The sequence below is a fragment of the Antechinus flavipes genome, chromosome 6 (genome assembly GCF_016432865.1).
Source record: "Antechinus flavipes isolate AdamAnt ecotype Samford, QLD, Australia chromosome 6, AdamAnt_v2, whole genome shotgun sequence".
In the NCBI taxonomy this organism is placed as follows: domain Eukaryota; kingdom Metazoa; phylum Chordata; class Mammalia; order Dasyuromorphia; family Dasyuridae; genus Antechinus; species Antechinus flavipes.
In genome coordinates this window covers 255,601,021-255,623,260 of record NC_067403.1, presented here as the reverse complement: position 1 = coordinate 255,623,260, position 22,240 = coordinate 255,601,021, and the positions used below count along the sequence as shown (strand labels likewise).

The 22,240-nt window shown below is 50.1% G+C and overlaps 1 protein-coding gene across 2 annotated transcripts in view; it reads left to right on the top strand.

The window, feature by feature from the left end:
* Positions 1 to 1,368: 1,368 nt before the first annotated feature.
* SYVN1 (synoviolin 1) overlaps positions 1,369 to 22,240 on the top strand; it is a 33,164-nt gene continuing 12,292 nt past the window's right edge. The window contains exons 1-2 of one of the 2 annotated variants that reach the window (XM_051965941.1): positions 1,369 to 1,460; positions 5,625 to 5,696. Coding sequence is in view for 1 of the 2 variants with exons in the window: in XM_051965939.1 (XP_051821899.1) it covers positions 13,465 to 13,540 (76 nt within the window). In the remaining variant the exon portion in view is untranslated. Of the gene's footprint in view, positions 1,461 to 5,624; positions 5,697 to 13,214; positions 13,541 to 22,240 lie in introns of those variants that run through there. The other variant, XM_051965939.1, reaches the window with a different exon arrangement.

Below are 22,240 nucleotides of genomic sequence, written 5' to 3'. Positions count from 1 at the left end.
CTGTTGCGACTTGGGCAAACCTTTTCCTTTGTACCCTGAGCTCTCACGCTTCTAATTGCTTGAGAGAGAACTCCTCTGAAAGGCTTTAGGGCCAGGGGCCCTCTTCCCAGAAGTTTTTGAATAATCCGATATTGGGGGTCGAGGAACTTCCCCCTTGGCATCTGGCGGCAGCCTCCTCACATCTCCCCCACATCCCTAAAAGCCCTTTTCCATAGCATTACAACGGCCTCCTTTATCGCTACCCCGAGACCGAGGAGGCGCAAATAAAGAGCTTGGAGCTAGGGGTCCGGGGTATAACCAGAGGGCGTGCGGTAGCCCCGATCTCCAGCAAGGGACTCAAGAAGATTCGGGAACGCAAGAAAACCCGCCAGGGATGGGGGCGAAGCCGAAAGTAACAACTAAGGCCTTTCCCTCCGAGGTTACTTTGTTTCCCCGCAGACGCCGCCCAACGTGAGATAGAAAGTAATCTCCCAGCCCACAGACTCTCTGCTCCGCAGGGGGGACTGAGGAGATGGAGAGGCCGAGACAAGGACAGAGAAAGCCGGGGAGCAGCGAGAGGTCTCAGCCCGAAGCTCCTTCCCCGGAGCGGCGCCTACGGAGAGGACTCTAGGATGCTAACCGCCCCGCCCCCTGATGCAGGCCCTAATTAAAGACCTCTTAGCCAATTCGCGTTTCGTAATTCCGCGCCTGTGTCACTTTCCACATCTCCCGCCACTCCCCTGGGAGACTCAGCTAGCCCGACCTAAACTGAAGTCACGCCCCCTCACCGCCCTTCGGAGCCTGATTGGCTGTGAGGGTCCCGGCGACTTTGAAGAAACCACGAGGGTCTATCTTTCGCACGGAGTAGAGCAGTGGTGTTTCTGATCTAGAAAAACTTTATTCTTAACGCCGGGACCCAAGATGTCCTTCGGACTTAGTATGATCTTCATAGTTTATGTTAGTGTTACTAAAGGTGTGGACCCTGGACGCATTTCTCCTGGACTTCGTTTCCTCGGCCCTCCAAAAGCAATTTCTTTGACCTCTCACCCCCACCGATGGTACAGGCCAAATTGTAGGCCGAGGGCGGGGCCGTAGCCCTCTGGGCTGAAGAGAGCGTTAGGATAATACCATGTTTGACCCGAGGAACGGGGGGAGACTACTGCGTTTTCTTCCACAACAAACTCCTGATTTCCCAAGTTCTTCATGGAAATACGCTCCCGCCAATGCTCTAATGAATTATCTGGTGCCCTGCGCTGAAGTGACCCGCTTTGAGATGAACAGGATCCAGGAGGGGGGCGCTTGGTACATCCCCAGCCTCCTGCTCGCCTCTCCGCCCCGTCCGGAAGTGGAGGGTCTACAGTCCGCACTTCCGTCTGGGATGGGGCGGGGAGTCCGGTTACTAGGCTGCGGCGTCTGCTAGCTTCCTGGTGCCTTGGGCCAAAGGTTGCCCGGGCCGGTACCTTCCGCGGGCCGTCACCGGGGTAAGTTGTTGTGATCCGTCCCTGGGCGGCTGCCCTGAAGGAGAGGGATGCCAGGCCACTGCGGGGCGGGGAGGGGCTGGCTTCGTGAGTCCCCTCCTTCTCTCTCCCTCTTCTTCCTCTCCTCCTCCTCTCTTCCTCTCCTTCTTTTCTCCCTCCTTCCTCATCCTTCTTTCCTCCTCTTCCTCATTCTTTTTCCTTTTCCTCTTCCTCCACCTCTCTCCCTTTTCTCTCTCTTCCCCTTCCTTCCTCTCCTCTACCCCATCTTTGTGTCTTCCTTTCATCCTTCAGCTTCCTCTATTTTATTAAAATCATTACATTGGTTTTTGAAAATGTACATCTTTTTTTTCTTTTTCTTTTTTTTTAACTAAACAGTTTTCAGGTACATTGCCATCATAACTGGTGTCTTTCCTCCCTCATCCCTCCTTTTCTTCTCTCTGAGCCTCCCTCCCTTTCTTCTCCCCCTCCCAATTACCACCAAAGAGGAATCACTAGGTATTCAAACCCGGGGACTAGGCTGGAGAGTTTGCACGTCTTGGCTGCCTTCCCCCCCCCACCCCCACCCCCACGATGGGAGAGGTGGGGACAGGTTCCCTGGACAGGGGTTCAGATCCAGGGTACATGCCCAAGCCCCATGGATCTTCTCTGTGCTTAGAAGGAGAAAAGGAGGAGGTGAGAGGAAGCTTGTCCAAGGGTGCCTCAGAAAGGCTTGGTTGAATGGGATTGGGCATCCCAGGTAGGGGTCGGCAGAGACCAAGTTAGATCCCAAGGCTAAGGGAATGCTTGGGCTGCCTTGGGGCAGAGAGGCTGGGCTTCCTCCAAGACCAGTCTTTTCCTGGCCTACTCCCCCTAGTCCCTCTTCCAAGGGCAGACACTCCTTCCTGGGTAAGCAGTCAGGGTTGTGCTGACTGAGGGATCCCCAAAGCTTGAGCACTTGAATCCAGTCTCCACTTGGACCATCTGATTTTGGTGTGAACTTGCAGGCTATTTCCAACCTGTACCTGATTTTCTGGCTGGAAAATGTAGAGGGTAGACAAGGACATGAGAACATGGGCATCTTTAAAGCTGATTGTTTCTCTGTTTTTTTTTCTTTGTATTCCCTAGTTCCTGGCACATCATAGGCTCTTAATAGATGTTTGTTGATTGTTTGGATTCAAAAAAAGCATTCATAGCAAGGCCTAACAGAAACTGAATTTTTTTTTAATTGAATACTAGAAAATCTTCCCTTCTGGACTTGGGGTAGAGGTGAGACAGAAATCTCATTAGTTTTTTGGGTTTTTTTTCTTCTATAAGAGGGTATTTTGTGGGTTCCAATGAGTTCCATCCTCTCCTCCCCCCCAGTATCCACCCACACTTTCTTCAGAAGGTCCTTCCTAAACTGCTGTTCATTCGCTCCCAAACTGTGGCTCTGCAGGGAGCATTTTTGAAAGAAGATCCTCTTCTTGGGAGAAATTCCAAGCTGCTTCTTCCCCTCCCTCAGGTCACCTGAGCAAGTGCCTGAGAGCACTAACCCCCACAAAAAAGAGTGAGAAGAAGATGCTGTGGACAGGGAGGTCAGAAAGGGGGCGTGGTTCTTGTCCACTCTAACCTTGGAACCCACCCTAGGAACTTGGGGCAAATCCTTGCTCCCCCTGGTCTTCTGTTCCTTTCTCTCTACCCCATTACCCTCCAAGGGGTGCAGTGTTCCTGCCTTTGCAGATCATTTGCCTCTGGTAAAGGAGAACACTACACACAGAGAGCCAGGCCCAGACTCATTGCAGGGAACATATACACACACACACCCCACTCCCCCATCCCCATCCCCTCCATACACACACACTTTTTAGGAAGGGAAAAATTACAGAGGCAGAATGGTGGCTCTTGGATTTTCTTCTTAGGAATGGAGGCGTCTCTGAGGAGGGCTTGCTTCTCAATTATCTTAATTAATAAATGCCAGTTGATTGATTGAATGCAGACAAAAATCAAAAACCCTTGACCTTGAGAATGCTGCATTCATGGAGGTGTGAGGGGAGCTACAAGGAGAATATGACATGAGTATGTTCGAAGGGATTTCCCAAGGAAGGCCCTGTTGCCGAGAAATAAGAACAGCTTCTGTCTGAGGTGACAGTTGAGCTAAACAAGAGGCGGAGGTGAAGATGGATGGAGTGGGGGCGGAAGGAGTCGGTCAAGACAAGACACAACTGGTGCTAAGGCGTGGAGACAAGGCAGTTGGAATATCCTGTATAAATGGCAGCATGGAGGCTTGTTTGGAGGTCTCCTTATTTCCCTTTAGGATTTTGCCATGAGGGTCTTCTGAACTCTTAGTATTCCTTGATTAACAGCACTTAAACATCTCCTGTGGAAATGAGGGTTTGAAGACTTGGACTTGTGCAGGGAACAGGTTGGGGTCACTGAAAACGCTGATAGAGATCGAGCTGGGTCTCCTTTGTCCCCGTGGAGAGCATCATCTGAGGATCTCGCCATGTGTCGAGGTCCCACCATACTCCCATATGTCCATTGGGGCAGATCAATATATACACATCCCCGTTTCTCATTCCACATGATTCTTCTTCCCCTGCTTCTCTAACTTCCACAGAAGTGCTCCATGCTTCTCTCTAGGCCTTCCATCATCCCTGCCATTCATCTATTATCTTTCAGGGTTTTTTTTATTTTGTTTTGTTTTTTCCATATTTTAATTATTCATATATTTTTAATATAACTGTCACTCCCCACTGACACATACCACAGGACCAATTGAATCTTTGTAACAAATAAGTACGGTCAAGGAAAACATCAACCTGGTGGTCATGTCTGAAAAGTCAGGCTTTTCTCCACACCTATAATGGGCCACCCCTCTCCCATGGGGCGGGAGGGCATGGCTATGTCAGCCCTCAGCGGCCATGTTGTTCCATGCTTTGATTAAAATTGTGAAGTCTTATCAGTGTTGTTTTCCTTTATTTAGGTTATTGTCGTCATTACGTAAATGTTCTCCCTGTTCTGCTCACTTTGGGTCTTCCTACCTGTGTGATTCTGGGCAAGTCACTTAACCCCAATCACCTCAGCAAAAAAAAAAAAAAGTCGAGTTCAGATTCTGCTACACCCACTTATGAGATGTTTGACCTTGGGCAAATTATTATCTCGCCTCAATGTCCCTATCTCTAAAGTGAGGGAACTGAACCTGATGGCCTCTAAGGTCCCTTCCACCTCAAGATCTTTGGTTTTAATAATCCTATAGTTATCTTATCAAAGAACACACACCTCTTAGTGACTTAGAGTGTAACCCTAACTTGGATTACGTAAGAACTGGGTCAGTCAGCGTTCTACCAGCAATGTACCAGTTTGCCCGTCTCCCCATCTCCCCTCCAACATCGTCCATTTCCGTCTTTTGTCATATTGATGGGCCACCGTCCCAGACAACTTCCTGATTTCCCATGAGCCGTCTCCATGGCGATAGCTTCTGGGCCCACACTGACAAATCAGACTTGGTACCTTCCCTCTACTGGGGCTCTGCTCTTTGCCTTGTAAGTCACCTGCACCTTGGCAACCCCTGTGAGACAGTGTCATCGCAAAATCAGGGATATCTTTGAGAGTGGGAAATGGCTGGTCTGAGAGTCCCTGCCGCCTCAGCGGCTCAATATTCCCTACTGGATCTAGAAGCCAGAGCAGGGCCGGGGCCTTAAACCCCTGGACCCAGTTCCTTGCCTAATAAGGAAAAACCAGCCCGTCTGTGTGGCACAGTCCCTAGAAGACGTTACTTCCATCATGAGTCTGTAGACCTTCTAGGCAACCTCTGACTCCTTAAAGGGCCCTGACAAGCCCCTGTCCTTAGGAATAGGAAAAGCCTGACTGGCAGTACAAGAAGTTATTTAGTGGGGGGAGAAGAAAACTGAAAGCAAAGGTCACAAAGAGGTAAATGACAGGTTCTAAAGGAGTTCAGCATGAGTCCCAGCGTGGAAGAGAACACAGGCCAGAAATCATCGGCACGGGTCACACGAAGGTCCCTTCCCGGTGCAGAGGGATGACTGAGCAAATATAACCCCAGGACCACAGCTTGGATGAGGACCTTTACCCTTCCAGGACTCTCACTCATCCTCGGGGTCAGAAACAGCTGAGAGGTCATCACCTCTCTGAGGTCAGCTGTCAGCGGATCTTTGCTACTTGGCTAACAGGCTGTCGTCTCTTCTCCAGGGCCTGGACGAGGAGTCTTCCCCACCTTCATCCAGGGATTTGAGGTTGCCGTCGAGAGACCCTTTGGTGCAGGTAAATTCATGTGAATTGTAATTATGCTGAGATAGCTCACTTCTTTCACATCAGTACAGCCCCATGGTCCTCCAGGCCCTCTCAGGAAAGAACTTACCTGAAGCATTCTATGGAAAGGGAAGCCTGCTCATAGAGGGGGACCTGAGCCATTTCCCCCAAAACGTGGAGGCCCCTACCCCGGGCTGGGGGGAAGGGGGGAGAGAAATGGGGATTTTGAGACTAAGCATAGAGAGAAAGAGGGTTGGAGAGGGTTGGCTGCTAATTTGTCTTTATGAGGGAAGCCTTCCTGAGATGAGGTACAAGAAGCAGCCGAACAGGACCAGAGAGCTCGTCCTCGCCCCTTCCCTGTGAAGGACACAACGCTCTTATCGTGGACGTGACTGCTGGGAGGTGGGACACCCTGCCCTAGAAGTCGGGGCACACGGGACAGGCTCTTATTCCCTCAGGTTTTTGGCCATTGGCGTGAGGAGCTCTGGTGGGCAGAAGTAGCTCTTTCACACTTAGTCAGTAGGATCATGGCCCACGTCTGCCCCGGCATGGCATCTATTTCCATGTTGGCAATGGACACCCACTCTGACCTTTGCCGTCCTTTTAAGGGCATCGGCCTGGAGGGTCAGTACAACCGAGAGTAAAAGTCGCTAATAGCAGCATGCCCCAAGAAGAGCTAATGGAGGAAGACAGAAATTCCTCCATTGGGTTTCTAGGCTTGTTCCCACTGTTCGACCAAACCTGTAGAATCGCTTTAAATAAAGATCTTGCGTGGCTCATCCCTCCAGGCTTTTTCATCTGCCGGCCACTGGCTGCGCTTGTCCCTCGGGACTCGGGGCCGCCAAAAGTTAGGTGTGAATACCTGTCAAATGTGGGACCACCGGCTTGGGCTGGCAGAAGTGGAGGGCCTCGGCCTCCAGGGACTCATAACTGCTTATTGACCTTGCCAACAGCGCCACCCACAGCTAGTGCCCGTGACACTGCTGGCTGGGCAGAGGCACACGCAGCTGCCAGGGTTCTCTGTGCTGGCAAGTAGCAGTAGCTTCTGGATACCCTCTGCTGTGTTCTGCAAAACACACATAGGCAGAAGCTGGGTGTTTTCCCGGGGGTCTCTGCCACCGAGGTCTGGGGGAGTCGGTCACCCCCACTTTGGCCCCTTTGACCTCTGCTCCCCACTTTCCTCAGCCATCGTTTGGATTAGAACGGGAGGATGAGGCCAGGAAGGGCCGTGTTCCATGGCGGGGCCTGGGAGAGCACAGTGCCGAGCTCCTCCAGCTCCAGGGGAAATGACTTCCCCGGGGAAGGGGGGAGGGCTGAGTTTTTGAGTGTTGCTTCAGGCAACTCCAGGGGTTTCCATTTGACCTTACCCACAGTGACTGACACAGGTCTAGGTACCAACTCCCAAGGGGTCAGTGGCCCGCGCCCCAAGTCCTTGGGGACACTGGGATGGCCCAGTGAACCTGGTATTGGCGTGATTGGCATAATGTCCAAGGCAGGGACCTTGGCTGGGGCTGAAGGGCCTTCACTGCCCAGCTGCCAGTGCACCATACTCCCATTGTCCAGCCTTCGCTCAGCTCATGGCCCCACTGCTTAGGCCTCATGAAGGGTCTTTATGGGGCCTGGTGCTCTCTGCTGGGCCCTCATGCCTCCTTCCACCGCCTAGACTGCACTGACACTGGCTGATCCCCCTCCTTCGTCACTGGTTCTGCCCTCAACTGTACGCCGACTAGTGACCCCCCCCCCAAGCTGGGACTTCCCCCAGAAAATGGAATCTTAATTTCCCCGCTTGGAGCTGATCCTTGATTGGAAGGGTTGGAGGTGGGAGAGGAGGAGGGTGGTGAAATGACATGGATCCAGTTTACCGTGCCAGACCCAGGCCTTGGGAATCAGTTAGGAGCTAGCTTCAGAAGGAGCAGCGCTCGTTGGGTCCAATTAGCCACCTTAGCCACATCCAGAGGGACAAAGGACAGTTCCCACCGTTGTGTGGAGGGGCTTTGCCCAGCTGAGGCAGCCCCCGGTTGTGGAGGCTGGTGGAGTCCCTGTCAGTCCCGCGGGACCTCCCTTCAGCGGCCGTGGCTTGTGTCTCCTCAGGCCTTCCTAGTTTCTCGGTGGCAGATCCCCAGCTCCATGAGGGAGGCCAGGGGCTGCTGCTCCTGTGGCATGTTCCCAGTTCCCCTCACTCTCCTACCGCAGCTCCCTTTGCCAGGATTGCCAGCCGTGCCCCCGTCAGCCCCACTCCTCACTCATGTGACACGTGAGTGAGCCTGCCTGTGAAGGCCGGGCCTCAGGCTGCGTGGCCCACATCATGTTTCTTGGGTGGATCGCCCCTCTTCTCTAGGACTTTTCTGTCCCACTGAGATGCTTTCATAGACCAACAGCCACAAGGGCAGACAGGTCCCCAGGCCTGCGGATGAGAGCCAGGCTCCGTGTGCCGGCTCCTGTGACCGCGCGGGGATCTGGGGGATAGAACCCACGTGACCCTGCCCCAGGCCACTGTCCAATCCTCTTACCTTCATTTTAGGGACAAAGTAGCCCGGTGCCTTTGCAGGGCACAGACCCAGAGAGATTCTGGTAACTTTAGAGGAAGAACTAGCAGTCGGAGGGAGGGTAGAAGCATCCTCCCACAGAAGGGAAAGAAAGCCGGGTCTTCCTAAGACAGTGAGGGCAAAGATCTGGAGGTGAGAGATGGAGCCTCTTGTGGGAGAAATAGCAGGAGCTGGACTGTGCAACTCATGGAGGGCGAGGGGCAGGAAGGGATCTGCCAGGTTGGACAGAACTGTCAGTGCCTTATGGGAGTTTGTGCTCACCTCAGACCCGAGCATGAGGAACGTTATTTCTGGTTAGAGAATGGGCGATAGTGCAGTGAAACAGGAGGCCAGAACCTTTAGGAGGTCCATGTGGCTACAGGCAGCGAGGGAGGCCAAAGCCAGACCTGAAGTCTCCAGTCACAAGAGCTGAGTTTGAATCCTGCCTTGGAGACTTAAAGCTCTGAGCAAATCTCTATTGACCTCAGTTTCCTCAACTGCAAAATGGGGATAATAGTAGTACCTACCACTAGGGTGGTTGTAAGGATCTAATGTAATGACGCTTTTATTTTTATTTCAAACTTGACTACAAAAAGAGAAAATGGGGGGAACAAAAGAACATTGCCATATACACAGTAGCACTTAAAAGATTCAATATAGCACCATTTTTGTTTCACAAAAACCTATTAATAAATCTTCCACTGTTTTTAAGGGAATCTACCTTTTCTGCGCTTTTCTTTTGTTCTCTGCTCTGCTCATTTTTTTCCTCCCTTTCTCCCCCCATGCCCATTTAATGTATATCCACGTGTATATCTATCAACACACACAGACCACACTATGCCTGGTTCTATTTGTCAGTTCTTTCTCTGAAGGTGGATAGCATCTTCCTTCCTAGTCCAAGTCTTTCTAGATCAGTCGTTGGCCCATTGTTTCTTATATCACAGTAGTATTCCATCACGATCATATGGATTGGAATCTGGAAGGTTTTTTCCCAGTGTTTTGCTTTCCTTCTAATCTTGACAACATTATTTTAATCCAAGAAATGATTTAAAATAATCCGAATTATTTTTTACTTCAACATTTTCCTCTTCTCTCCTTATAAAACAGTTTAAGGTCTGGTATTGCCGTCTCTCGGTCCTTTACATTTCCCCCTTTAGTTTCTTTGAAATTTGTGACCTTTTGTTCTTCCAACAGGATTTTGTTATTTCTCCTAACTCAAAACAATTTATAGACGTGAGGTAAAATGAATATTATTTGTTCTATTGACTTTACCTGACCATGACTAATGAATATTTTCCCTCTTATTTAAACCTGACTTTGTTTATGTTCACATAGCTCCTGTGTGTTTTGGTGAGATTTTTCCAGTAGAACATACCTGCTGGCTGTTATCATTGTTATTGCAACAGTCCAAGTGAGCGATGGCAAGCCTGGGAGTGCTATAGAAGGGCTGTGTATTCCTGTTGTACAGTCCATCTGTTGAGTTTGTTGACGTGAGATAAAGGGAAGGCAGGCCTTGAAGCAAATCCAGGAGGGAAGGAGTGTGGGAGAAAAGCCCACACACTCCCATTCCTTTTATAGTATCAACTACGAGAAGTAGATTATGGAGACTACTGGGCCACTTATAGTTCCCTTGGCCCTGGGAGCCCATCCCAGGGCTCCTGGGTCTGCTGTGGGTGATCTGGCCCCTAATTATGCAGGGGCAAAACCAGCTTTTTTTTTTTTTTTTTTTTTTTGAGGGAGGGGAGGGGGTCCAGATCTGGTCCCTGAGGATCTGGTCCTTTGACGAGGGGCTTGTCAGAGGAGGAAGCTGAGGCTCTGCGAGGAAGTGACTTAACCTGTGCTCTCCTATTCAGGAAGGCTCCAGGAGGGTACTTGAGCCCAGGTCTTCTGACTCCAAGCCCGTTCAGTTCCTAGAGCAGGTTCCCCCGCCTCAAGGAGCTGCTGTCCTAATGGGGAATAAGACAGAGCCAGGACTAGGGTATGGCAAATGGGACTTGGGCCAAGATGGAGGCAGTTTAGAGGATGTGATTGTCCTTCTGCCCAGCAGAAATCACTGAGTTAGCGCCCAATTAGCAAGATAATGAAAAGAGGGAGCAACCAGATGGAAGGAGTGAAACAGGCCAGCTCAGCCCCAGTCCAGATTACTCAGGTCTGACATGGGCTCAGAGGAGGCCTGGAAAACCTGCCGATACCTGCTAAGTGCATTGGGAAGATCCCTGGAAAGCCCTTCGGTTGATCCGAAGGAGTGGAGCCCATTTACAGACAGGGTTTCCAGAAAGGTTTCTTGAGGAAAGGGGCTTTAAAGTTGGGCGTTAGTTGATGAGGAGGAACATGTTGTGCTGAGGGACTAGTGAGCCATAAAGGCCTGCAGGTTGGTGGTGGCCAGTGTTGGGAGGAGGGCTGAGCTTGCCCGAGCAGTCACATGGTGCAGGCCCCTGCAGAGGAGCTAGAATTTGACTAAGAGCACAGGAGGAGACCCCCAAAGGCTTTGGCCCAGCTCTCTGCAGAGGGGCGATTTCACCGGGCCTTGTTGGAAGGATGGATTTGAGAGGGACAGGAGAAGACAGACTTGTAAGGAAGCTACAAGCCTCACATGTACACCACGGGGAGAGGCTGGGGAGCAGGACAGTGCTGCTTCTGGGAAAGGACTAGGGGGTGAAGTGGCCGGCCAGGCCGATCGTGGATGACCACGTGATGTGGCCGGAGCAGGAGACAGTCCAGGGCGAGGCAGAGGATGGCCCCAGCCCGTGTCCTGAGCCGTCTGCAGGACCGTGTCTAGCGGTGCTGGGCTGCATGCTGTGGGGTTGCTGTTAGCAGTGACCAGTGAGGAAACATGCTCCCATTGCAACGGGATGGGGTGTGCGTGCGTGTGTGTGCGTGAGTGTATGTGTGTGTGTGTGAGTGTGTGTGATCACACTCTTCAGACAGTCTGAATTGTCCAGTGTCATTTTACTTAGAAGTGAGAGAAAAGGATCTTTGCTCAGTCACAGCTTTGTGTAAAAAGAACATCAATAAAACATTTTTCTAAAATGAAGACATTGATAAAGTGAAAGTGTCGAGAAAAAGGCAACTGAGATGGGGAAGGGCCTTGAGACCATCATCATCGTCACCGTCATCATCATCATCATCATCATCATCATGATCGTAGCTAGTGTATAAAGTACTTCAACATTTGCAAAACCCTTTACCGGTGCCTGACTCAGTCCTTAAAACCACCCTTTTTGTGGATGAGGAAATGGCAGCAAGCAGAGGCTAAAGTCTTGCCTTGGGTCACCCTGCCAAGATGCAAAGTGACTTAATGAAGATAATCATTTGTACAAATCTACTGGTTGCCAGGGAGGTCACGGGCAAAGACGAGACAGTGCAAAAACAAAAAAACCTCAGGTTTTAGACCGATGGGATATTTTTGATCGTTGGCAATCCAAACGTGGAATATTTTTTCATTGATCAAAAGATGACATATTGATGGAGGCCTCGAATCCTATCAATTTTGACAATCTTCCTATAAATAAAATCAGGCCGAGAAAGGATGGCAGAGCTAAATGGAGAGCTGTACGCTATACTCAGATGTATCATATCACGTCATTCCATAGGTTCCCCAGGAGCCCCCATCATTCAGAATCCGATCAGCTGCTTGCTAGAACCATGGACTGAAGTGATATAGACAGTCTAGATTTCCGGCCTTCATCCGAAGACCCCTAAGTTGGCATTGCCACACCTGTGTGGGGAAGGTCCTGGCAGCTGCACCTCAGGGGGCAGCAGTTCTTCCCACTTGGGCAAACCTTTCCCTTGGTTCTGAGCATTCGGGCCTTTAACTCCTCCATCTCACCTGGCATGTCCCAGAGATGCTTAGCCACTGAAAGGTGCCAGCCCCTTGTTTCCTTGTTAGAGGGGGTGCTGGGGACATGAGCAGAGGCAGAGACCAGGAAAGAGAAAGGCCCCTGGAAGACATGGCACAGACGCCCTGTAGCCCAGGGAGGAGATGCCCCTAATCCAAGGTCACCCAACTTAGGGGCAACAGAGCAGAGCAAGACTGCAGCACCAGGCAACAAGTCTTAAGCATCCACTCTTCCAGGCAGTCGCAGACACTGTTGACAGAAAACTCAAGTCCCTGCTTCCAAGGAGCTTAGATTCTAATGGGGAAGACCCTGATCAACAGCCCCGTACAAATGAGAGCTAGACAAGATAAAGCGGAGCTCAAAAAAGGAAGCTCTGTAGGCTAAGGCGGAGGGGGAGATGCTTCCTAGCTTTGCTTTTATCTGGGACTTGAAGGGGGAAGGGAGGGGTCTGTAGTTGGAGCTGAGGAGGGAGGTGATTGCTTTCATGAGACAACCGGAGAGGATGCCCAGGGTTGGGAAATGGAGTGTTTTCCTGGAACAGCCAGGAGGCCGGGATCACCCAAGTGCAAAGGAAGAAAGGTGCAAGAACGGCACGGCGAGGGGGCTGGGGTACCAGGGGCTTCGAACGCCAAGCGGCGTTTTGTATTTGATCCCGGAGGCCACACGGTGTTTATTAAGTAGCGGAGGGACAGGGCGTTAGTGGCTGAGGGGAGGATGGGTCGGAGAAAGCTGGAGGAAGGCCTGTCCCGGCCTCCGGCGAGTCACCTCCTAGGGCCGCGAGGGCCTGCGGCAAGGGGAGGGAGAGAAGGGGGCGTGTCTGAGAGCTGTTGCAAAGATGAAATCCACGAGCCTTAGCAACGGCTTGGTTACGGAGGAGGGACTCCCGGGTGGCGGTGCCCTGCCCGCAGCCTTCTCCCCTCGGCCCACACAGCCTAGGGCTGGCGTTCATTAATTATTCTCCAGGTTCGGCCTTGGCCTAGGCTCCATCCCTCCCCGTCCCAGCCAGAGTCCCGTCGCCGTAGCAACAGCCTGCCGAGGCCCGCTGTCGCCATTGGCTAGGCTATCTCTACCTGCTGATTGGTCCGCACGGTTCTTTCTAGACCAATCCAAAGGGAGCTCTCGGGACGTCTCGCCCCGCGGACTATGGGGGGCGAGGCTGACGACGCACAGTTTCCCAGCGGGAAGCGGCGCTCGCTAAAGCTCGAGGTGCTGCGGGGCTCGCCAGCCTCGGCCTCCCATTCCTGGTGGCACGTTCTGTGTGTGCACGGGGCACTCGTTCCGCCCCCGCTGCCGCGTACTTGTGTCCGAGGGCCCTGCGGGTGAAGGGGGGAGAGAGAAAGAGAGCGCGCGAGAGCCCTGGGTCCGGAAGTTACGTGTCCCCCGCCCGCATTTCCGGCGCGGAGGGAGTGTAGCCTAATGAGCTGGCGGAGGACCCGCCGCTGGAGCCGCCGCCGACCGGGATCAGCGCGAGCTCGGGACCCCCGGGCTGCGGGTGAGTGCGGGCGCTCGGCGGGAGGCCTAGCCTCTGCCCTCCTCCTCTCCGTCTTCCATCCCTGCTTTCTTCCGCTTTTTCCTCCTTCCTCCTCAATTCCATCTTCTCTTTTCCTCCTTTCTTCCTACTTCATTTTCCTCTCCCCTGTTTTCTGTTGTTTTCCGCTTTCTGCTTTTTTCTTTGCCCCCTTGCCTTTCTAGCCCTGTTTTCTCCTTTTTTCCTTCTCGTCCCTCTGTCCTTCCCTGTTTCTCTCCCCTTCGTTTCCTCGAGCTCCTCTTTTTCCTTCCCTGACCCCCCCCTCCCCACTGCTGGTCATCCCCTACCCTCCCCAGCCCCCTGTGCACCCCCAGCTCCCAGACTTGCCGTGTCCTACCCAGCAGCAGCGTCACCAACCCTTTGGCTCATGACTTCTGAGCCCTTGATCTGGAGCCAGAGGATAGGGTCAAACCCCAGAAAGAATCTTTCCGAGGCTTCTCTAGAAGGGGCAGAATATGGGGCCCCCCTGGTGATGTCAGGAGGGAGCTGCCGCCCAGCCGGGAATGGCACCAGCGCACTCTGACTTTGGCCGCTAATGACTCCAAGCCCTCCTCTGGCTCCCCTTGTGCAGAGTGGTGGCTGCTCCGAGGCCGTGGGGGTGCCGGAAGCTTTAGGTGGGCTCTGTCCATGGAACGGGCATATTTGACGGGGGCTCTCCAGGGAAAAGGGGGCTTCACCTGGTTCTGCTCAGTCCCAGGCGGCAGAACACAGCCAGAGATATCCCAGAGCAGCCCAGGCCTCCCGCAGGAGGTGTGTGGCAGCTTCCCAGACCTGGGATCTGCGGCTCCCGGGCTGGCTTTCCCTGGCTCACCGTGTACGCCCACTGTGTCCCCTCACTGTGTGTGTACCCGCATCCCTTCCCCGGAGCATGGGCAGCCAGTGCTGGGGCCTTTTGTCTTTGTTTTCCCGTTTTCTAGCACTTGACCCCGGAATCTCTAAAGCCTGAAGATTTGGGCTCAAGTGCCGCCCGAGACACCCAGTAACCATGTGACCCTGATCCTCAGTTTCTTCATCTGTAAAGTGAGGGAGCTGGACGATTGGCAATAGAATTGTAAGGTCCTTGGGTGGGGACACAGATGGTTTTGCATCCCCAGCATTTAGCACAAAATAGGATAATAATCAAGAATGGCTACAAAAATATTCCTAGAAAAACCTTCAAAAAGGAACTGGAAGCTTGTACTGACAGTGACCGCCCCATAGAAGAGTGGAGCAAATGCAACTCCCTCCTTTATTGGAAGAGGTTTAGGAAACTGGAACGGAAACCTGGCGTGCTCTGTTGTGCGGTGGCTGGCGTGCTGGCCTGAAATGTTGGTTGTGAGGGATGGTTTCCTGAGTTCAGGAGAGGGGAGGGACGTGTTCAGAAATGATGATGTAAAAACAAAAGATGTCAATAAAAATAATTTTACACACACTCCACCCCCCAGAATTAAGGGGTTGGGCTGGGTGATTTCTGAGGTCCCTTCCACTTCAATCTGCGGGGGGTTAATAGTGGGTTTGAGGGAGGGTTGGTATCTCAGTGGGATGTGATGGGCTGTTCACCCTGCTCTCATACAGTTCTTGGTCTCTGCCTTGATTCCGATGGACCTTGTTGAATGTTTCTGGTCTTGAGGTTGGCTCAGCTTGCTGGAAGAGTGGGCCGCAAGAATTCTGAATTACTTAGGTTTGTGGATAATCCTCAGCTCCTCATCACCCTCCCAAAATTCATTCACACTTTACTCAGGAGACCCCTCCCCATGACGGGGGTGCCTTTAGGATGCGCCTGGTTCACTGCCCTCCCACAAGGCATTGCCTTCTCACCTAGGAGAAATCCCTAGGTGCTTCATCCTCTTTAGTTCAGGTCACCTCAGCTAGAGCTCTGGGAACACCGACCCCTACAAGAAAGTGAGAAGAAGGTGCTTTGGACAGGAAGGCCGACATTTTCAGAATATTCGGTTTCCCTCTGGTGAAGGAGAACACTACACGCAGAAAGAGCCAGACCCAGACTCATTTCAGTGACTAGTTTTAGACTTGATGGTCCGATGAGGAAGCAGGACACCCATACCCCCACTTCCTGGGGAGAACTACAGAGGCAGAATGGTGGCTCTTGGATTTGCTCATTTTTATCACAAGGAAAGGGTCCGTGGACTTGGAGAAGGGAGCAATTCAATAGTCTTCCACCAAAGGCTTACCATTTACCAAGCCCTGTGTCAGGGCCTTTTTTAGAATCCTTGGTCCTTTCAAGTGCACCTGGAGCCTCACCTTGTCCACAAAACCTTTCCTGATCTCCCAGCCACCAGCACCCCCGTTCCCACACTCCCCTCTGTTCCTTGTGTGTGTTCTGCATATACTCAGATCGATGTTGTTCCCCCATTAGAATGGAGGCTTCTCTGAGGCAGGGACTGGTTTTCTATTATTTTAGAAAGTTAATGCTGATTGATTAATTGATTGAATACAAAGACAAAATTGAACAATCTCTGAGGATTCCTCCTTCCTTGGAGGTTGTTGGGGAGAGACAGAATGGACACAGGTATGTAAAAATAAAGTATAAAATAATTTTTCAGGAGAGGGCTCTGGTAGTTGGGGCCATTTGGGAAGAGCTCATGTCGCTGCCTTCAGCTAATACTTGAAGGAAGCTGGAGATTCTATAGGCAGAGGTAAATAGAGAGCGAATTCCAGGCAGGCAAGCACAGGCAGGACAAAGACATGGAAATAGGAGATGGAGTACCCTGTAAGAGGAACGGCCCGGAGGTCAGTTTGGAGACCCCTTTTCCCATTAGAACATTTATCATTAGGAGTTTTCCGAGTTCTTTGTGTTCCCAAATCCGTATCACTCTTAAGAGTAGTATGGCTGTTAAAAGAGATGTTTTGCTAGGGCAGGGAGAAATTTGGAATCACTGAAATTTGTTAGAGAACCAACCCAGTCTCCTGAGCAACAATAGTAGGACCAGTGTTTAAGGGCTTTCTGTATTTAGAAGACTCACTGTACATCCAGAATTGCATGGGGTCCATGGTTGCAGGTCAGAATTTATTTTTGCATTCTCAGATGACTGTGGTTATTGTGTGAATGTGCCCCTAACTTTGCTCAGTGTCAGACGTCTTTATAAGTGTCTCAGAACGCATCAAAGTCATCGTACCTCGGAGCCCTGCAATATTTCCATTATACAAACACTGTTCTGCCATTCGTTCTCCATTCATCGTCCCTGCTTGCCTAACGGTTAATAGCTCTCATTATTTCACTTTGAGTCAGCAGGTATGTGCCATTTCATAGCTTTGGAAAGCCTCATTCCAGGTTGAGATTTGGACCAAGGCACCGTTCCACCGGCAGTGTCTTAGTTTCCCTGTCTTCCTCTATCTACTTAATATTGACCATTTTGATCTCTGGATCATCTCTGTTTGCACCAGATCCCTCAGCCATCCGTGGAACAAGAACAATGGGACCAGTCGTCGTCCCCCTCCTCGAAACATTCATGTGGCTGCTCCCTCTCCTTTGGTCACCCCCACTGTCTGCTTCCTTGGATCGTGTGGCGCGCCATGATCCACAGCAGAGTGACCTCATGAACAGAATGGATAGGGAGGAGAACTGACTAAGAGAAAAATAACATAGACTTCATGTCAGGGAGCAGGTTGCCTTCACTTCTAGTCCTTGGTTATTTTCCAAAGGTTCCACAGGGTTGGGTAAACAAAAGGAATGAAAGGAAGGGTCTCAACTAAACTTATAAAGTCCAATTTTTAAAACTACTTGCACAAAAGATGGGAGTCATGGTAGGTACTGGGGGATAAGTAAAAAGGCCTGGAACAATCATGTACAAATAATTGTCATAAGGTGTTAAGAGCAGAGAACTAAGGATAACTGAAGGATTATTTTCAGCTGCACTGGGGAACATAGGAGAATAGAAGAGATCAGATAATAGCTACTGAGGATGGATGAGATGATTAAAATTGACCACAGAGGAAAAAGCAGAACTAGTGAAATTTTGTTTTCTTGGCCAACAGGAGGATATTCTGTACAATATGTACAGAATGTTCTTCATTGGCTGGGTAAATTTATCCTTTTGCCTTACTGACCTGGAAAACATTGATGAGAGATCATTTAAAGTCATGACCAAAATTATAAATGTAGACATCCAATTTCAGAAATGAAAGAAAACTTCCCAGATCTCTTAGAGCCAGAGGACAAAGTAAACTTAGAAAGAAACGATAGGCTACTTCCTGGAAGGAAATTCTGCATGAAGTTTCTAGGGATTGAAATTGAAAATTTCTAAAGATATTGCAGCCAAAACCAAGACAGCTTCCAAATCAGAGAAGAAAATATCTCAAGAAAGGATCAATTCAGATATCCAGGAGACAAGGAAGGTCACAAAAGATTTGGTAATCATAGATTTTAAGGGGCAGAGAGCTTGGAAAATATTCCAAGAGGTGAAATCTAGACTTACAACAACCAAGAATAATTACCTAACAAAACAGTATAATCTTAGTGAAGCTGTGGGGAGGGAGGAGGACTGGATCGTTAATGAAACAACTGATGAGATAAAGGATTTCTGAGCATTTCTGATTAAAAGACCTCACCAAGAAGAAACTTTGAAATACAAGCAAAATCCTCATGAGAAACAAATATGTGAATATAAGTGAGCCATCATAAGGAATTGAAGAGATAAACACTTGCATTCTCGATGTGTATCAATTCTCAATTGGATGTCTCAATTCAGAGTCTAATTAGAAGGCCTAGAATGATTTTGCTGTTCTTGGTCTTTAAGAAAAAAAATTGAAAGGGAGAGGAACGGACAGTGTAGAGGAGGTTGGAATAGGAAGATGGGAAAATTATCTCACACTGGGAATTTATCTTTAGAAATGAGTGAGTTGGGAGGAGTGGGGAATAGGCAACACTTGAACCTCACCCCAAATTGGTTAGAGGAGAGAAAAATATACAGTTGGGTGGGAAGATATATTTCATTCAGTAGAAAAACAGGAAGGAAAGAGGAGATAAGAGGGAAGGAGGTTAAGGGAAGAATTAGTTGAGTAAAAAAAAACTAAGGTTAGATTTCAAAAAGGACTGAGAAAAAACCTGTTATTGGGTAAAAGAAAAGAGGAATAGGGATAGAAGCAAATTAAATCTAGAGATTGCGAGGGCCAAACTTTGTCTCTGCACCTTTATGTAAAAAGTTGGAAAACAATTTTAGAGAATAATACAAAGCAGTGATGCATTTAACAATCATAACTGAATATGCCGAATATGAATGGGATGAACCAACCCACAAAATGGAAGGGGCAGCAAGGTGATTTAGAAAATCGAAGCTAATATTTGTTGTTTATAAGCATATCTAATTATAGAATTTATGGTGCCTCTGTGTGCCAAGACACTGATGAATGCTTTATACAACTTTCTTTTTTGATCCTCACATCACAGGGAGGTAGATGCTATTACCCCCATTTTACAGCTGAAACTGAGGCAAGCTGGATTTCTGACTTTCCTAAGGTCGCACAGTGTAGTGAGTAAGTGACCCTGAATTTGAGCTCCTTGCTAGCTCCAGGCCCACCAGACAAAATAACTGATCCAGGAAGGAGGGCTGAGCTCGCCGAGCAGTGACTGGTGCGGGCCTGTGCAGAGGAGCTAGAACTTGACTGAGATCATAGGAGGAGATCCCCCCAAGGCTGTCAGCAGCACCATGGCCCAGATCTCTGCAGAGAAGATTACACCGGGCCTCATTGGAAGGATGGATTTGAGGGGGACAGGAGAGGACAGACTTGTAAGGAAGCTACAAGTGGGGCTGCTGTTGGAGGGTTTGACCAGGGAAGGGGAGATGCTGCCAGGATGAAATCTGCAGGGCGAAGTGACCCAGGAACAGGAAGAATCAAGGAACCTTGTGGAGAAAATAAGCCCAAGCCAGCTCAGGAATGGGGACCTGGGTCCAGACCAGTCCTGCCGCTGATTAGCCGAGACTTGGACGGATCTCCTGCTTTCTCTGGGCCCGAAGAGCTTCCTCTTTAAAATGAGGGTTCGACTTGATGGTTCCTAGTGTGAAACCTAGATGTTTCAGGTTTCAGGTGGCAGAACTGGTGCTTGGGAGGGTCTCAAAGACCAAAGTCAGGTGAGATGCAGATTCATTGGTGGCCCAAGGAGCTCAATGGAGAACGGGATGAACCTGAATCATTTGTAGGCCCACCCAGATGGAAACGTTCTGTAGGCAGCCAGCTCATACCTTCCTTCCACCTCCCTCAGAGGGGGATCCACAGGCCCAATGACCTCTCCCCACTTCCCTGGGCGGTGTGCCCCTCAGAGACCCTGGGCAGCCTGGGCAGGGGTAGGTAGTACTGGTGACCTCCAGATCAGTTGTAGTTCCCCTCTGAGCCATAGGCCCGGACTTCCGCCCCTGTTAGGAAGCTGGTCTCTCAAGTTGGGCGACCTTTGGCCCACGCAAATGCACACAACTTCTTTGGCTCAGTTTTCCTTTGTGTCTCTTGGCACTCTCCCCTGCCACATGCTACCCCCACCTCCATGCTCCCCAGCACTGGAGCAGATGAGAAGAGGATAGAAGCTGCTTGCAAAGGAGGTCATCCTGGAGCTCACTGGGACTAGGAGCAGAGAAGCGGTTTGGCAGAAGGTGGTAGAGATGGGGGATGTTGAACAAACTTTAGACCCAGTTACTGAGCCAGAGTACAGCTAGTTTATAAAGAACAAGTGCGGATGGAGGCAGATAAAGCTCCCCGGGAGTCACCCAGGAGGGTGATGGGAAAAAGGAGAGGAAGTCTTCAGACAGCAAGGAGGAAGCACTGGTGGAGCTAGAGACAGGCAGGAAACCGGAGCGGGCATCGGTGGGTGGGACAACTTGGTTGTGAATGTTTTCATTTTTCAAGCTTGTTGGCCATCTGTGATTTTATTTAGGTGCTTGGGCCTAGTGTTGTGGTATATATACACGCCACAAGTAGTTCTGAGAAAGGCTGCCAGAATTCCCATCACGGAGAGCAGGGAGTGTGAGGTTTGCATTTCTGCCCCAGTCCCTGGCTTATCTGCGTTCGGGTGTGGGCTGATATGGCTACAAAGGAACTGCGGGCTGCCTCTCCACTCCAAGTTTTTAGGGACAACGAATTCCTAAAAGAAACGAGATTTGGGAGTATCAGTGGTGGAGGGAGGGCTCTTAGGTAGGAGATGGAAGATTGTGCCTTTGTGAGGGAGAGAATGGAAGAGAGAACAAAGGGAAGGAAAGGGGCACTCGTGCCATTAGAGCTTCAAAACTCCCTGGAGCCCCCTAAAGTGGAGAGAGCTGGGTGCTCTGAGGAGGAAGAAGCCGCTAATCCATCCCGTGATGATGGAACTGAGCCATAGAAATGATCCAGTTTGGAGAACACCCAGGAAGCAGCAGAGGGAGAAGAGTAGAGTGAGTGAAAGTGTTCTCAAGCTCCTAATGGATGGTGAGAGCAAGGCTTTGGGAATAGAAGACTCAGACCTGGAAAAATCTTGGTCTGAGAAGATGCTGCAGCAAAGGAGGGGAGCTAAAGCTAAAGGAGGGAACGGAAAAGGGAGAATTTAAGACAAAACGGGTAAATGGAACAACTAACCACAGCCCTCCCCTCCCTGCTGACCACTTGGACATGTCCATACCAGAACTCGGGATCTTCCTCCTTCAGCTCTATTGCTGTGGGGTGACAAACCCCCAGCCTCTTCACACAGGTGCCCCCAACGCCTCATCCCCCCCTCCCTCCATCTGAGTTGTAAAGGACTGCCAGTTTCACCTCTGCAGCAGCTTTTGAATCCGCCCTTCTCCTGACACTGCCTCCCCCTGATGCAGTCAGTTATCACCTCACACCTAGACTCTGCAACAGCCTACCTCCAGTTCCTTCATTCAGCCATCAAAGGCATTTTCTTCAAGTATAGTCTACCTAGGTCACCCCATTCTCTGAACTCCAAAGGCCCTATTGCCTCCCAAATACACAGTCTGTTTGAGGAAGTCCTTTAGATAACACACACACACACACACACACACACACACACACACACCCCTTTCCAGGCTTCTTTCACCTTATATGCCCTTTAATCCAGTGGCATCAATCTCCCCCCTATCAAATAAGAAATTCTTGGCTCAATTGCAGTCATTCCTTTTTTTTTTTCCCTTTGGGCTAGAAGAGCCTTTTTTTCCTTTCTTTTTATTATAGCTTTTTATTTACAAGATATATGCATGGGTAATTTTTCAGCATTGACCTTTGCAAAACCTTCTGTTCCAACTTTTCTTCTCTTTTCCCCACCCCCTCCCCCAGATGGCAGGTAGTCCCATACATGTTAAATAAGTTAAATACAATATATGCATACATATTCAGACAGTTATCTTGCTGCACAAGAAAAATTGGATTTAGAAAGAAGGTAAAAATAACCTGGGAAGGAAAACAAAAATACAAGCAAACAATAACAGGAGTGGAAATACCACGTTGTGCACCACTCACATTTTCCAGTGTTCTTTCGCTGGGTGTAGCTGGTTCTCTTCATTATTGAACAATTGGAACTAATTTGGTTCATTTCATTGTTGAAGAGGATCACATCCATCAGAACTGATCATCATACAGTATTATTGTTGAAGTGCATAATGATCTTCTGGTCCTGCTCGTTTCACTCAGCATCAGGTCCTGTCAGTCTCTCCAGTCCTCTCTGTATTCATCCTGCTGGTCATTCCTTACAGAACAATAATATTCCATAAC